The 17,418-nt window shown below is 36.8% G+C and overlaps 2 protein-coding genes across 8 annotated transcripts in view; one reads left to right on the top strand and one right to left on the bottom strand.

Moving 5' to 3' along the window:
* LOC132795138 (fasciclin-2) overlaps positions 1-12,679 on the top strand; it is a 104,240-nt gene extending 91,561 nt beyond the window's left edge. For 2 of the 7 annotated variants that reach the window (XM_060805635.1, XM_060805633.1), the window contains 6 exons: positions 518-642; positions 704-2,194; positions 2,705-2,888; positions 9,874-10,075; positions 11,590-11,712; positions 12,334-12,679. In XM_060805635.1, the coding sequence (XP_060661618.1) occupies positions 518-642; positions 704-2,194; positions 2,705-2,888; positions 9,874-10,075; positions 11,590-11,712; positions 12,334-12,457 (2,249 nt within the window). In that variant the 3' untranslated portion in view covers positions 12,458-12,679. Of the gene's footprint in view, positions 1-517; positions 643-703; positions 2,195-2,704; positions 2,889-5,901; positions 7,321-9,873; positions 10,076-11,589; positions 11,713-12,333 lie in introns of those variants that run through there. The other 5 variants (XM_060805634.1, XM_060805636.1, XM_060805637.1 and 2 more) reach the window with 3 other exon arrangements.
* A 3,041-nt stretch (positions 12,680-15,720) lies between these two features.
* LOC132796531 (galactosylgalactosylxylosylprotein 3-beta-glucuronosyltransferase I) lies at positions 15,721-17,411 on the bottom strand. Its single transcript, XM_060807732.1, has 3 exons — positions 17,248-17,411; positions 16,814-17,087; positions 15,721-16,758 (listed from the first exon to the last, which is right to left on the bottom strand). The coding sequence occupies exons 2-3, from the start codon at positions 17,026-17,028 to the stop codon at positions 16,050-16,052; spliced, it is 924 nt and encodes a 307-aa protein (XP_060663715.1). The 5' UTR covers positions 17,029-17,087; positions 17,248-17,411; the 3' UTR covers positions 15,721-16,049.
* Positions 17,412-17,418: the final 7 nt, after the last annotated feature.

Raw genomic sequence — 17,418 nt, 5'->3', positions numbered from 1 at the left:
TTCACTTTGCGCCTTAACTTTGGCTGGCCCCTGAGCTTCGATTTGCTGGCTGACTGGCTGACTGGTTGAATGGGTGACTGGTTTGTCCAGGACCCCATCAGGGTCCATGCTGTTGTTGTTGTTGTTTTGCTCTGTTGCCTGTTTGTGTTTGGATTGTGCGCAAGTATTTGATTTAGGAATTTTAGCTTGCAATTTTTTCAATTTCTGTTCGCTGCTGCTGTTGCTGTTGCTGCAACAGAGATTTATTGGCATGCCTCGACGTCCGGCTCGTTAGTGACCCTTGGAGCGCATAGCGAGAATTGTGGCAAGTTAAGGGAAAGGGAAAGAAGGGACCGAAGGCAGAAGGCAAGTCTTCCGAGTTGTGCTAACAAATTCGCGCAAATATCTTTGGATTTTGCGCTTGATGCTTGAATTGCTTTCATGTGTCTCTGACAGGCATTACGTATACGCCATGTGCAGCCAACAATAACTAACCAAAATTTAACCCACACTCTCTCCCTCTTTCGCTCTCTTGCAGTTGCCATTACCTGGACGAATGCACCGGAGAATCAATTCCCAATTTTGGGCAGCGACTATACGATCACATGCGAAGTGAAAGCTGACCCTAATCCGACCATCGATTGGCTCCGCAATGGCGATCCCGTAAGTGAACTTAAGTAACTAAATTAATAGTTCGAAATTAACAATTTCCGATACCTTGCAGATTCGCAACGACGCCAAGCATGTGGTGCAAGCGAATGGACTTTTGGTGCGCAACGTCGCGGAGACTGATGATGGAATTTACACTTGCCGCGCTGCTGTCATCGACACTGGCGAGCTCCTCGAGCGCACCATTCGTGTTGAGGTCTACATTACCCCGGTGATTACGCATTTGGCCACAACCCTCGAGGCTGTGGAGGGCAAACCATTTGCGGCGAATTGCACAGCGACGGGAAAACCGGTGCCAGAGATTAGCTGGATTCGTGACTCGGCGCAACAGAATGTCGCTGAAGCGGATCGCTTCCAGGTAAATCCACAGACGGGACTGTTGACCATCAGCTCGGTGATGCAGGAGGATTATGGCACCTACACGTGCATGGCGAAGAATGCCGCCGGCCTAGTCGACCAGAAGACCAAACTGAATGTCCTCGTCCGTCCCGCTGTCTATGAGCTCTACAACGTCACTGGCGTCACCGGCAAGGAGATTGCCATCACGTGTCGGGCACGCGGACGTCCCGCACCGGCGATTACCTTCCGTCGTTGGGGTAGCGAGGAACCCTTTGTCGCCGGCTTCCAATCGGACGATGCACGCATCTCCCTCGAACAGCACAAGGACGAAGAACGTGGCGAGAGCTCCGGCACGCTGCGCATTATGAAGTCGACGCGTCAGGACGATGGATTGTATCAGTGCATTGCCACCAACAAGGGGGACACCGCCTACAAGACCGGACACATTGCCGTCGAATTCCCCCCAGACTTCAGTCACATGAAGGATCTGCCGCCAGTGTTCAGCTGGGAGCAACGTGTCGCCAATCTGAGCTGTCTGGCCATGGGTATACCGAATGCTACGATTGAATGGCGTTGGAATGGCAGGAACATCAAGGATCTGTTCGATACGAACCTGAAGATCGAGGGCACCGGACCACGCAGCGATCTCATTGTCCATCCCGTGACTCGGCAATATTATTCGGCGTACAAGTGTGTGGCAACGAACATTCACGGCACCGCCGAGCACGACATGCAACTGAAGGAGGCACGCATTCCCGACTCGGTCACCACCGCCCGGCCACGTCAATTGACCGCCACCACCATCACCTTTGAGATCATCGGACCGGCCACAGAACTGGGTTTGCCCATTCTCGCATTCAGTGTGCAGTACAAGGAGTCTGGGAATCCCGATTGGTCAACCGCATTGAATCGCAGCTGGTCCCCCGACTCGCCCTACATCGTTGAGGGTCTAAGGCCACAGACCGTTTACAACTTCCGCTTTGCCGCCCGCAATCAAGTGGGTCTCGGCAACTGGGGCGTCAATCAGCAGCAGTCGACGCCACGTCGCTCCGCGCCCGAGGAGCCAAAGCCACTGCACAGCCCCGTCCAGAACGACAAAGAGGAACCCGTCGTTGTTTCACCCTACTCCGATCACTTTGAACTGCGCTGGGGCGTCCCAGCCGACAATGGCGAGCCCATCGATCGCTACCAGATCAAGTACTGTCCGGTAAGTGAAGAGAAGAGTAATGTTTTTGACTGGTTAGTAGCTAGAATGGTTGAGATTAGGCAGCTATCAATATGCATTTATATTCAGAAGTTGACTTAGTTATAAAATATGATAATTGCAAAGTAATAATTAGTTGAGCAAAAAGATGATGAGAAAGTAGTAGAATAAATGATAATTGCAAAATAATAATAATTGTTATCAGCTAAAATTATTCAAGAGCTAGTTAAAGACCTTTTAAGCACGTGTTATATTCCGATAGTAACCGATAGTAAGAAGATATGAAGCTAGGGCATGTAACGAAAATCAAGATTGTAAACCGATAGTAAGCGATAGTAAGAGCAAAAGCTGAAACTAGCGACATACTATTAACACAAACATTAAGCGGAAGCAAGTATTGTTTTGGAAAGTAAATGGGAGAACTGATGAAAGATATTTTAAACTTTTGTTACTATAATATCCAGCACTTGCATATTGAATTAAATCTAAATTGCAAACACTTGTGTTTAACAGGGCGTTAAAATAGCCGGCACCTGGAACGAACTGGAGAATCAGTGCAACACAATTGAGGTGGTGGAGACGACATCGTATCAGATGACCGATCTGAGCGGCAACACGTACTATCGCATCGAATTGAAGGCGCACAATGAGATCGGATATTCATCGCCGGCATCGATTATTATGAAGACGACACGAGGTGAGTCCGATTCTGCCAATAATAATCTTAGCACATTGCTGTATTCGGCCGGCTACAATTCCGGCGTCAGTTCGCTACACAAACATCTCACAACCACAACAACAACATCAACAACAGCAACTACTACAGCAACAACAACAATCATTGCGCTGGCCACAACAATAAGCATAACTTTACTTAGTGTCCTAGCCTCAATGTTAGTGTAAACGAAGAACCTTTTCCACGCCCTTGTCCCCATCAATTGATCGATAAATCTAAACCTTAAAATCGACAATCGATAAGTTCAGTAAACACAAAACAACAACAAAAAAGTAATTCAGAAACACAGAAATCCTCTTGAAATACATGCATACTATCTATGAATATCTTTCTATCTACATTTATATACAAATATATACATATATATATATATCCGATACTATTTTTTGATCGTATAGAACATATACTCTTATATGTGTGTGTATCTACATATCATATAATTTATATATACGAAGCAATTACTCAAATTCAATTCAATAGCGAGTACAATAACTTTGCATACATTTTTGTAGTGTTTATTTTTTTGCGTTTTCAATTGCCTTACCTTCTTTTTGTTTTTTAGTACTTCTTCTACTGCTAAACTTTTCTCCTATTTATACTGTCTTGATTTGATTTGAATTGATTTGTTTTGTGTGTGTGTGCTAAACATAACTATAAATATCTATAGTAATCCATATATATACAACATATAATATATATTTTTTGCCAACCCCTTTTATTATTTAGTTACTCATATTATTTTTGATCTGATCGAATCGATTCAAAAACTACTTTTTGTTGCATGCTTTTGTGCGTTGTTTGCGTTCAAGCTAACCCCTAACTCAAAGACCCTTTCTTCCATCCCCCCCCCCCAAAAATATCTCTCTGTCTCTCTCTCTGTCTTTGGTCACACAACAAACGAATCGTGATTTACATTCCAAGGCCGAAAACGCTCTCTTTTGAAAGAATAAATCGTCCGTTTATCCAATCAATAAATGATTTTATAGGCAACTTTTGTCCAATAACATTGAGGCACAACATCCATCAAATTATTCCTCACACTCTATCGCACACTCTCAGTGTATGCTTACTCGTTGTTGTACTCCCCATGAGAGAACCTCTCACGCTCACTCTCTCGCTCTCGCTCTCTCAATATCCTCCCTCATTCATAAACACTCGCTTGCTCTCTTTGTGTTTTGTGCGTGTTTTGTATTCTCTGTTTAGTATGTGTGTGTTCCTCTCAGAGCGCGTCTGAACTTGGCTTAGCCCTGAGAACAACGATAAATATTGCGAAAAAGTGTGACCAACAGATGCCAAAATAAAGGGATTTTCGAACTGAAGCAATATCGATCGTCGCTCTCGGTTGCTAAGCTTAAACTTTTTTCTATCACATTATTTTTTTTAAATACAATTCGTAAGCATTTACTTAATTATTAAATAATATTAAATTCACACACACACACGACCAACCACTCGATAATGTCTAAATAATCCCAACTTTATTTCAACATATAATACATATATAATTTTTATATTTTTGTGTGTGCATTCATCACATTTGAATTTTAAATTTAAACAACAACTTATTGTAATGCGTAATTTTAATCGATATTATTAATAACGAATAATCATAATAATAATAATGAAATCATTTTGTTAATTGTAATATTTCTAGATCTTAAACAAATCAAAACAAACAATTAAGTAATTCGTCATATATATATATTTTTTTGTATTGTGTATTCTACATTTTCTTTCCTTTGTATTTACTGTGTCAACAACATTTTTCTTAGTTACAATTTTTGAATTAAGCGAAATGATAATTAAATTTAAAAATTCGAGAAATAATTAATGAAAATAAATATTAAATACAAATAAAAACCAAATGCAAACTCATTTCCAAACCGAACCGAATAAAAGTCGAAAGCAAACTATTTTTCAGTAGTTGCGACTTTATCGGTGAGGGTATTAAAACTTCGGCTTAGCCGTTGATCTCTCAGTATCGTTTTTGTTGTTTCTCTGTCTCTCTCATCTGTTGTGACTCTGTTTCTCTCATCTCTATGTTTTTTTTTCTTTTTGTTCTGTCTCTTAGTTAGCTGCTTGCTGTTTTGCTCTCTTTGCTCTCATCTCTCTCACTCTCAGTATCTGTGTCTGTGTCTATGACTGTGTATGCGTGTGTGTGTTTGTGCATATCGACTACATTCATCTCACTCGCTCTTTCGCTCGCTCTCTTCATCACGCTTTTAGTACTAAACAATAATTTCCTTATAATTTCGACTAATTATAGTTAACTGCATCTAAGTATGATATTAATAAAACTACATAGATATTTTTTATACATATATTAATACTAAAATATAATAATATTACTAATAGTCATAGTCGTAACAAACAAACACACACTTACATACATAACTCAACTGTGTCAACTCTCCCTGATAGTCGATAACACGCAAGCAGTGCAAGCAGTGCAAAGCCAAAACTAACCAACCAACAAACTAACCTCACTCAAAAACAATCACACACACACATACCCACACAGACTCACATTCTGTGTTAACTTTCGTCGTCGTCGTCGTCGTCATCGTCGCCCGTCAATTTGTTGCAGTCGTCAATTATATCCGATAAGCTTACTAAATAATTTCACTGCAAGCAAATGAAAGAAACCAACAAAAAATCTTCTTTTGTGTGTTTCCTTTTCTTCCTTTTTTCTTCTACTACTTTTCTTTGTTTTTCTCTCTTTTACGCTGTGTGTGCAATGCCAAACAACAACAACAACTACATCAAAATACAAAAACAATTTTAAAAACGAATCTAAATCCCAAATTGAATGCTAAAAATGAAACGACAAAAAAAATACCATTTCAAATACCCGAAAACAAAACAATAAAATGCCACTGTAAAAATGCCACTCAAATTAAACCCGAACCTGAACCTCAACCTCAATCTGAACACGAATGTGAATCTGATCCCCCCACCCGCCTGATAAATACAGACAAACCCTATCCGTATTCATCAAGCAGTGCCACACGAGCACTGTCCACGACCACAACACTGCTTGCCACAACAACAATCACTGCACCACAGTTGCTGCTGCTGCCGCTCCTGCTGCTGCTGTCGCTGCCGCTGACGACGCGCACTGCTTAAACGATACAGCTGTAAAGCAGTGCCCGGATTTTACACACGGATCACACACACGAGGAAGATGATAACGAACGATGTGCTGCAAGTTTTTGTTGTTCTCTAGTGTTGTTGTTTTTTTTTTTCGTCTTACTCTTTTTACTCTTTTAACAACGTGACGTGAACTGTAAATAATATTAAGTGAGACAATTACCAAATGGAAAAAGAATCAATTAAAAAAAGAATACATACCACAGTCATGCATACTACATAAATACTATATACTAAATAATGAAAAACAGCAGCATTCAAAATACTACAAATACATATGATAAAATATCAGTAGCGTGTTTAACATTAAATATGTGCGCTATATATGATTCCATTCAATGTACAAAATACAAATGCTAAATGCCAAAAGGAAACAACCAACAAAAAAAAACGCATAAAATATGAAAATACTAAAAAAAAAAAGTAAACATATTCATCATACTCGGTATGTCCAGAAAGCTAAGAAGAAATCCTTAAAATTGTTAAATTCAAAAAAGAGTTATTTAGTTTATAGCTTCGGTTCGAAGATATCCCAAATAAATCGCAATCCCTAAACACAACTTTCCAAGCTGATACGCAATCGAAAATACACACTGCCAATTATAAAAACAAATATACCCAAAATTTTAGAGACTCTTACAAACACTTGAAAACAAAAGGAGAAAATTATAGAAAATATTTGAAATTTACAGAATTTCTTTGTTGATTTGCAAACATTTGCTCAATTTATAGCTCACATAAAGGGAACCAACTGGATCACTGAATTTTAATTATATAATAATGTAATGGAAATTTATATTGATGTATACAAAAAAAAAAATAGTTTCTTTTTACGAATCTCTCGATGAAATTTAGTCAAATTATATTAGATTACAAACAGATGATCTGTAGGGGTTTAATATAATCGGTTTTCCGATTATAACTGTTCTTTCCTGTTATCCAATATATTTTATTTGTTGTTGTGAAGAACTCCACCGTTTACCACTTGAATGCAATCCAAATTGTGTCAGTTTCAGATTTGTGGTTTAGTTTTTGTTTCGACCATTGAATGTATACGTTAAGGGGACAATAAGTAACTGAAAGTATAATATGTTAAAAGAAAAAAAAAACCAAATACATCAATGACTACACTGGACTATATAGCAAATCCTTTCTCCTATCCCCCTTCCACCTAACGAAAAGAAAAATGATGTTTCCAACTAACGAATTTGTTTCACATGGTGTATTAAGCTTAAAGAATGTGCTCATTGAACTACACATACATATACATATACATATATATATATAAAACAAGTTCAACTTAGACAAATTATTCCTGTATACAATTTTTAGTAAGCAACAAAAAAAAAACAACTTTTTCTAGCTAAATATATATGTATACATATATATGTATATGCGAGTATAACGATATCTATCGATAAAAACGTAATTCCATTTATAACTTATAATATACAAAAGTTATATAAATACAATATATAGTTAGTGAGAATAATTCAGCCCGCCTAACGTTGCTGAGCAGATCGATTTATTGTTGTTCATTCATTTTTTTTTAACTAGCTTTGTGAGGCATAAATACACTAGTTAAATACGAGAGAAGAAATAATAGTTTTAATGAAATGGTATAAGAATTATAATAAATAGAAATGACTGGCCAGCACTACATATTGAGAATCGCCGAGAGAGGCTGTCAAGCAGTTGAGCAAGCAGTTTATCGTATCAGCAACTGTACATAAGTTTTATGCCACGATTAGCAGCTGTCAAGCAGTTGAGCAAGCAGTTTAGCTACGCGTTCTCTCACCTACATGTGTAAATGTGTTTGACACGCATGAAAGCCAAGCTCGATAATAAGCATGAGAAAACATAACTAAATATATATTCGCAATAAATTGTGAACACACACACACACATCACATCCGTAATACACAACTACACGAAAAAAAGGAAAAATAAACTAAAAAACCGCATAAGTGTCATAAATGTTGTAAGCAATCTTATAAAAAGAAATGAAAAACAAATCGATAACAAAACAAAAAACCGAAAAGAATAATTCTTAAGAAGTAAGCAGTTCATTTTGGGTAATAAAGAAACAACTTTAACAAAATCAAAGCTCGTCTCTTCAATGTGTGCGAGTGTGTGTGGCTGTGTGTGTAATCGATAAGTATATCGATGTATCGAAACTAATAGAAAAACAAGAGAATTTAAAGTAAAGACGTCGCACAGCTGCCAACAGGTAATATGGATAATATGCAACAAATTAGTTTGTTAAATAATATAATATCTAGAGAATACACACACACACACACAATTAACCGATATTAACACACCCAATGCATATCGATATCTATCGACTAACAGCAACCACATAACTAATGCATCGACTACAAACGTCACTAACAAAATACTTACAATTATTTAAAGAAACCAAACGAAAAACCCAAAGAAAGCAAAACAATAATTTAAATATATTTAATACAATTAAATACTTATAATTATTATAATAATATTTTCGATAATCGATAAATCGTTTTGTAACTAAAAATCAATTCTGTTCGAATTCTTTTGCAATTGGTAAACGAAGCGCACCGATCAATTTTGTATTTGTATTTGTACTTTATGAATTCTATATTAAGTGTTATCGTTATGGTTATCGTTATCGTTATCGTTCACACACAAAACGCTTATTAGTATTCTCCACACTTGTACTTGAAATTAATTCCTAAGTTGAAATGCTTTTGCTTGTAAATTTTTTTTGTTTGGCTTATTGGCTTATTTACTTGTAATTTTAGCAAAACGAATTCTCAGTGCGCTTTCTCACTTTCTCTCTCTCTCTCTCACACTTTCCCCAAGTTTCTCTTATATATAAAGATTTCTCTCTCTCTCTCGATCCCGCTTCCCAACAAAAGAAGGCTGCATGTTTTATTTGAATTTGACTTTGAATTTTTTGTGTTGATTTTGTCTTAACAATTTTTATCGATAAGTTATCGAAAATGCTTATTATTTCGATTATGGCAACAATTGGTGTACATTAATATTTTATATACTGACTTTTTTTTTAGCTTTACTGTATGAACTTATTATTTTGCTTGTTTTCGAAAAACTTGATTCAAATTTCGATGCGCTTGCTGAGGTGGAAAATGAATTGCATGTGATTTAATAATAATCGGCTTAAGTCCGCACTATATAATTATCGATCTTCTATGAATAATAAATATTTCCTCATCAAGCGTATAAAAAATGCTCGGCTTGCCGAAACACTTTGCTAGCTAAACAAATCTTATATTATATTTCTCTTTTATTATTTTTTGAATTTCTCTCCAAAATACACACACAAAAATGTAAAATATGTTTGTACAAAAACTCCAAAAGACTCAATGAACAACAAACAGTTACAGATTTCGTAATATACCCCGAAAACAACAACATTTAAGGCAACTCGAGTTATTAATATATACATAATATATACAATATATTTATGGATCGTAGCGATCTTGAGTTAGTTACACTAACTTGGGTGTATTCCATGTGGAAGAGCGTGGAATGCAGTCAAAAGTGCAAAAGTATGCTATATAGTTGAAGTACTTATCTTAGTATACAGTTAAATATATACTCTATATATATATCTACTATATAATCGATCTATTAATTATGCAAGATTTGAATGACAATTTACTAATCAATTGCCACCCTTCCCAACTCTTCGCACCTACCCGCTCTCTCTCTCTCTCTCTCTCTCTCTCTCTCACTCTCTGCCCGATCTTGCACTCACTCACAACAACAACAACAACATCAAATTTAGGTATCGATGTCATCCAAGTCGCTGATCGTCCAGTTCTCTCCTCGGCCGCCATTGTGGGCATCGCCGTTGGGGGCGTGATGCTTCTTCTTTTCATCGTGGATCTGCTTTGCTGCATAACGGTACACATGGGTGTCATGGCCGCCATGTGCCGCAAGGCCAAGCGATCGCCATCGGAGATCGATGACGAGGCGAAACTCGGCAGGTAAGCAACAAATTTTTAGATTCTTCAAATTTCGAATTACTTCTGAGTTACCCCAATGAATATTGCACTAAAAAATGAAATGAAATGAAAATCCTAAAGTTTCTACATCTTTCCTTTTTCTTTTGTTTCATTTATTTCTACCTCCTTTCGATTTGTACCGCTACAAAAAAAAAACAAAAATCGAATTAAAACCTATACAAAAACTTGAAATTTCGAAAATTACCAAAGCCAAAATTCTCAACATCCGGACTTCGAGTACAATTGGGTTTATGCGCGTCCAAAATCTCTATTGTTTAATCGAAACTCTTTAATATTCGTCTAACCAAACTAAATTTAACTACAAATTGAATTTGAAAATGAATGCGAAAAATCGAAAACTCTAAATTAAAATTAAAACGCAAAATTGAAAAATCGAAAACTCCACATTGAAATTAAAAATTGAATCTAAAAATTGAAAGCTCCAAATTTTGAATTAAAACAAAGAATTGGAAAATCGAAAACTCCAAATTGAGAATAAACACGAAAAATCGAAAACTGCAAATTGAAAATGAACACGAAAAAATCGTAAATCGAAAATCGAAAATAATAAAAAAATTTGCCACAACTTTAATCTCATGCCAAAACACTGAATTCCACTTTAAGTTTATTTCATTTTTAGTGCAATATTAATTGTTTGTACACCAAAACACAATACAAATCCAAACTCCACACTCTTATAATTTTGTACTTTTGGTTTCCCACAAAAAATCCCGACAAAGAACACTTTAAGCTTATTTCGAGATATGTTTCGATATTTTCATTAGCCAACACTGTTTTTCCTTTGTTGTTTGTGTGTGTCTGCTTTAGTCGAATTCCACTGTAGTTTATCACTAATCGATATCGATATCGATGACAATTTAGAAGCTTTTCCTATACATACGCATTTTAGTAATTAAATATCGATAGTAATTCATTTTAATCACTCATTAAACGTTGTGGAATCCGATTCGAAGTCAGCTGTAGTTGAACAAAAAATATATCGATAGAAATATCGATAAGTATGCAGCCAGTTACCTGTTGCTCTTTCTTAAAGTCTAGCTTCCATCTCATTTGCCAAGTGCCTTCGTAAAACTTTTCGTACTGGCTGCCAAAAACTACAAAGAACCATTTTTGATGTTACTTTAATGTTAATATTTGTATTTGTGTGTCAACTTTATATACATATTATTACATCTATCATTTGTGTCACCTTATTTGCCATCCATCACGATACTCATTCACATTCACATTCAAACACTCATTAACATTCACATTCAAAATCATTGCCTCTTATCATTGTCTTCATCACATTTACCAACTCCATATACTATCTATACTCTCTCTCGATTCTCTTAACTCGTATCCGAATATCCAACATCCAACATCCACAACACAAAATCCAAAAAAAATTGTAAAATAAAAAAAAAATCGAAATTCAAAAATGAAAAATGAAAAACAAAAACCAAAATCAACCAAATTACCATCTAACCAAGCAGTCTTTACGGTTGGCGTTTCCCGCTACCTTATTGCAGTGGACAGCTGGTTAAGGAGCCGCCACCATCACCGTTACCACTGCCGCCGCCAGTTAAGCTCGGCGGCTCACCAGTGACATCGCCATTGTACGTACATTCCTCTATATATATCAGTCTATCTCTCTCGCTCGCTCTCTCTCTCTCTCTCTTTGCTCCTCTTCCTGCTCTCTTTCTCTTGTAGTTGTTTGTCTTTATCATTTCCTTTCGTTTTCCAACACTATTCATAGTCCTTGATCATCACAGCACAGCATGTATGTAGCTTGCTCTCTCTCTCTCTTTCTTTTGTTTTCGCATCGCAGAGGGTCAACTGCTTGTTGTCCTTAGAGTCGGCAGAGGGTTAACTGCTTGTTGTCCAACTCTGAAGAAAGCAAGCAGTTGTTCCTCTCCAGCGGTAAGTAGCAATTAGCTTAAGCTTAGCCTTGAGTGTTGTAACAGTTAACTTTGATATGATTTTGCTTAAGCTTGAGTGTTGTAGCCGTTAACTTTTACGCACTCTAGCTTAAGCTTGAGTGTTGTAGCAATTAGCTTGCATATGCTCTATTGCTTTGTCTTGAGTGCTCTAGCAATTATATTTTCTATGCTCTAGCTTAGCCTTGAGTGTTGTAGCAATTAGCTTGATATGTTCGCCTCTAATTCTGACTCTAAGCCGCAGCTTTGCAGTCATTTTGCAACACTTATTTTAAGCATTTCTCTCACTTATCTTCGCAGGGACGAAAAGGAGCCACTGCGCACACCCACCGGCAGCATTAAACAGAACTCAACCATCGAGTTTGATGGACGTTTCGTGCATTCGCGCAGCGGCGAAATAATTGGCAAAAATTCGGCGGTGTAAGCTGAATTTCTTTGGAGTACGAAAGAACGAAACGATGTGCACAAAAATTGCAACTGAGAATAGTATTGAACAAAATGAAACAAAACTAAAAACAATAACAAAGAAAATATATAAGAATATGAAATGACGATGCAAAACCACATAGAAGATGATGTACCCAAAAAAAAAACAAAAGAGAAAAGAAATCTACTTCTAAGAGCGGAAAGTGGACGGAAAACCAAAGCCAAAAGCTGCTGGGAACAGCACATAATAATGATATATAGTATATATATATATAATATGTATGTAAACCGATTTCGATTGGCATCTGAGTTCAGTTTTTGTTTTCTTTAGTTTTGTCTAACTATATTACGATACGATAAACATATTAAACTAAATAGAATATTTTTAAGCTCAGTACAACAACAACAACAAAAATCACAAACACACACACACTCATATGTCCATGTTGCTTGACTCTTCTGTTCACTGCAAAGCTTTTTTGAGTTTCACTTTTCCCTCTCTCTCTCTCTCTCTTTCTGTCTGTCTGTCTCTCTCTATCGCTCAAGCAAACATGTAGGTTAAGTTGAACATTAAAACTTAAACTTAAACATAAACTTAAATTATTAATGCCTTACAACATGAATGAAAACAAAATGAACAACAACAAAAATAAATACATTTATTTAGCATTTAAAAAAAACGAGAGCAAAATTTAAGAGAGAATCAACTAAACATTAGTTTAACTAACTTAAACATGCCATAAATAAGTTGTAACATTAAGTTTTCTTACATCATCGATTATTCTTTTCCCCTCTTTCTCTCTCTCTCTCTCTCTGTCTCACATTTCGTAGTACGTACTTAAATACACTGAAAGAAAAGACTTTTGCAAAACACACACACAGCATCACATGATTTGAAAATTGCATTTTAGTTAAGATTTGGTTTCCTATTGGTAAATTGATATACTTAATGCGCAGTACGAATAAATAGTTATCTAATCTAACGATAGTTGTAATCGAAATGCTCAATGTACATGGTTTAGATTGAAATTAAAGTTGAAAATGAAATTGATATTGAAAATGGAAATGAAGTTGATAACAATATAATAATAATATATGAATGTGTATTCAACAAATTCTTATGTGTGTGTATCAATAGTTGCACAATTATCAATGTTATCGATAGTACGCCAAAGATAACATCGATTGTTATGCAACTACTATCGAAATACCCAAAACAACAACTATGAAAATGCCAAAACAATTGTACTTTTATTTTCATTTCACTTTATATAATTTTAGTTCCATTTCATGACAAACAAAAAAAAACACAAATTGAAATTATGTACTCAATGATATATTTTTAAAGTATTTTCTCCCGTGTCGTTTTTTTTTTAATTAGATTTTATATGTGTGTGTATAAAAACAAAAAAGAAAAACAAAAACAAATACCAAGTTGTAAGTAAGAAATCAAAAATTATTTAAATAATAAAATATGTATATGTAATTATTGTGTAAGTAAGTTCTTTTTTTTTGTCTACACGAATAAAAACCAAATGAAAAACTATAAACAACTTATATATACACAACATCCAATATATATATTGAATTATATCCCTGCAGAGAGTCCGTCTGTTAATCTCTCTCTTTCCAATCTGCAATTGCTTTTGTCCTTTTCTCATACGAAGCATATCGAATCGGCATTTAATTCAAATTCACTCGAATTCATCCAAATTTCAGCTCAAAATCTGCATGGATATAAGGAACTCGGAATTTCGAGGATAGCTGTTCTCCTTCTTTTTGAGTTCTATCCATTATTTATCGTGCTTGGTTTCGTCCTTGAGTTGTAGATCTTTGCCAAAAGCTTTTGTAGCTTCTGTTGCCAGTTAAGTCAAGCGCCTTGTCAGAGCTTTTTTACCTACTATTTAAATAAATAAATAATATACAAAATATTATACAAAAAACAAAACAAAACAAAACATTCAAAACAAGAAAACTACAAAAACCCAAAAAAAAAAAAATAAACAGAAAGAAACAAAAAAGTTAAAGAAAACATTTTTTGTGTGTTAATATAAGAATTACTAAAGAAAACTATCAAAATGTATAAGAAGCTACACCATAACTGATATGTAATTATGTATATGATGAAATTTAAGGACTGCTTTTGGAGCGCAGCATATTAAATATGGCCATGAAACGTGAACGAACAATTCATAAAAGATCATCAACGTGTAGCTTTTTATAATTCATTGAAAAATGGAAAACATTGACAAAAAAGAACAATATAAATAAACAGCGAACATGAATCGTTGGAAAATAAAGTCGTATTTATCAAAACTGAAAAAAAATTCGCCATTGTGTTTAATTTCAAGTAAGCTGCAGCAAACAATTTGTGTGTCAATTTAATTCGTCATTGCAAATGTTGCAATAAATTTATGTGGCATACTTTTAGGATGAGTCGATTTAATTCGTCATTGCAATTTGCAATGTGCAGCAATAAATTTGTGTGGCATACTTTTAGGGTGTGATCTTTGAAGCTTGGTTCCAATGACTTACAATAGATGGCGCCACTGAGCCAGCTCTTAGTGCAGCTACTTGCTGCTGAATTCTGTTCGCCTGGTATTTCACCTGCTGACGTCGTACTTTTTGGCCTTTTTCCGTGGCTTCAAGTGTCCAACAACAACAACAGCATCAGTAATCACAACAACAACAACAACATAAGTAATTCCAGCAACAACAATAACAACTACAACATCAATATTTACAACAACAATAAGCGCATTTTGTGACTCAAAATCTCGAAGATAACTTTCACTCAGACCACAATGATGAGTCATTTCAAAGCTTGGTTCCAACGGTATCCCATAGATGGCGCTACTGAACCAGCTCTTTGTACAGCTACTTGCTGCTGAATTCTCTTCGCCTGGTATTTCACCTGCTGACGTGACACTTTTTAGCCATTCGCGGTTTCTGTGAGAGGCCAACAACAACAATAACAACTTCATCAATTATTACAACAACAAGCCCAAATCTCGATGTGATTTGTCTTGAAAATTTCTACTTGAACCAAATGAAATACCAGGTGAACATAAATCAGCAGAGAGCGGATGTGCACAAAATCGGAATTTTAAAAATTCCGAGAAACGGTCGACAGTTATTTGCAAGCTATGGAATTTTTATTAGGAATCGAATGTGCTTTGGATAGTTGGAAGAAAAAGAAGCTATGCTACTATACAATACCTGAACTATACTTACCTTCTTTCTCAAGGAAACAAAAGGATGTTACAAGGATAGAATGGTTGGGTTTATTGCATTGACTTATCTGATATTAAGGACTGAGGTAATACTTGAATCCTTTTACAATTCAGGGAAAGGATCAACAGGATGCTTGATTAGTTGTGAACACACACATTGAGCTTAAAATAGATCACTTTACATAACTTTGAATGCTGCGACATTTACAATAACAAGTTGGGACAAACAGTTATATATTACAGTAGTAGTAGTTAAGGCAATAAATTCTATATAGCCAGACTCTAGTCTAGTCACTGAGTCTAAAATATATACATATACACATATACATATATAGTAGTAGTAGTTAAGTAGCTGCGCTAAACTTCGATGCCTTCGTCAGATCTTTTTCGCTTGCGTATGAGTTCCTCCTCGGCAGTAAGTTTGGTCTTCTCGGTGCGCGTGTGCCAGACGAGAACGTCGCGACAATTGTTCGCCAGCGGCTGCAGTTGATCCCGTGTGGTGAGGTAGCGGAGTATTTCGCTCTCCTGGTAGCCACGTTGCACCTCGTAGGAGAAAACCGCCTGCGGATACTTGATGAACAGATCCATGCTAATGGCAAACGCGGCCATATCAATGGGGAACGGTCTCTCCGGTCGCCAGGCAGCATTGAAGCCAACCACCCGATTCTCCTGATCCAACAGCGGGCGTTCCACCATCAAGCCACCAACCAAGCCGACGGGCCAAACTCCCACATGACCTGGCTTGATTTTGCTCATCTCGGCAAACAATTCAACGGCATACGAATTGTCGTCATCCATGAAGAAGACAATGGCATGACGATCCACATTGGCATTGGCACGCAGCCACGTCAAGGCCAGATTGCGTTGCTCCACGCCGCGTGGCTTGATCCAATTCGGATCCTTGCCCTGCAGCTTAAACTCTTGCGGCGTCTTGATATTCAGCTGCGTGAAGCGATTCTCGAGGCCAGCGCGCAACAAGAGATTGCGGACCAGCGGCGTTGTGCTGTTGCTATCCTCGACAATGATCCAGTGCAGATTGGGCACCAGCATGAAAATATGCGATAATCTGTTCAACAAAATGATTAAATCTATATAGTTAACATTTATAGTTAGACGCTTACCTGGTCAGCTCAGCCTTTTGGGCGGGACGCGCATACGTTGGCGTGATGGCGTAGATTTTTGGCAACGTGTCCGACTGCTGCTGGGTGTACATCGCCTGGAGGTAATCGGGGCCATCGCAGGTGCGTTTCCCATTGCGATGGACCATCAGAAGCAGCACAATGAACACGATTATCAGTATCAGCACTTGTCGCGGCCGTATGCGTACCTCGGTCATGTTGTCTCACTCTTGTTGTTATTGCATCTAATTTGCTTAAGTAACCGAAGACGAAGAGACTACATCGCGCATTGCGATAAAACAAACAGAAAAGAAAAAAAAACACACAAATACAAATAGGCATAGAAATAGATATTGCTGCTAGCTGCCGCTGCTTCTTCTTCTTCTTGCTCTGCTTTTCATCTTCATTTTTGTTGTTTCACTGCTCGTTTGGAGTACCTTTCACTGCACTGCGCCGTTATAACATAAAACTGGTTTGGGTTTTAACATAAACTATGAGAATATTGTTATAGGTAAATCTATAAAAACAAATTAACAAAATCTAATACATTTCAACAAAATTGTGCTAAGTTGCGGTGCAGAAGTGTCGACACATCGTAAGCACTATCG

This window comes from Drosophila nasuta, chromosome X (assembly GCF_023558535.2).
Source record: "Drosophila nasuta strain 15112-1781.00 chromosome X, ASM2355853v1, whole genome shotgun sequence".
In the NCBI taxonomy this organism is placed as follows: Eukaryota; Metazoa; Arthropoda; class Insecta; order Diptera; family Drosophilidae; genus Drosophila; species Drosophila nasuta.
This window is presented reverse-complemented; position numbering and strand designations above follow the sequence as displayed.

What these genes read in the sequence shown, in the direction of transcription:
- LOC132796531 (XM_060807732.1), bottom strand. Translation starts at nt 17,028, where the DNA reads ATGACCGAGGTACGCATACGGCCGCGACAAGTGCTGATACTGATAATC. An exon ending in CAAAAGGCTGAGCTGACCAG is followed by an intron (nt 16,759 to 16,813) that starts GTAAGCGTCTAA and finishes TTTGTTGAACAG; the next exon opens with ATTATCGCATATTTTCATGC.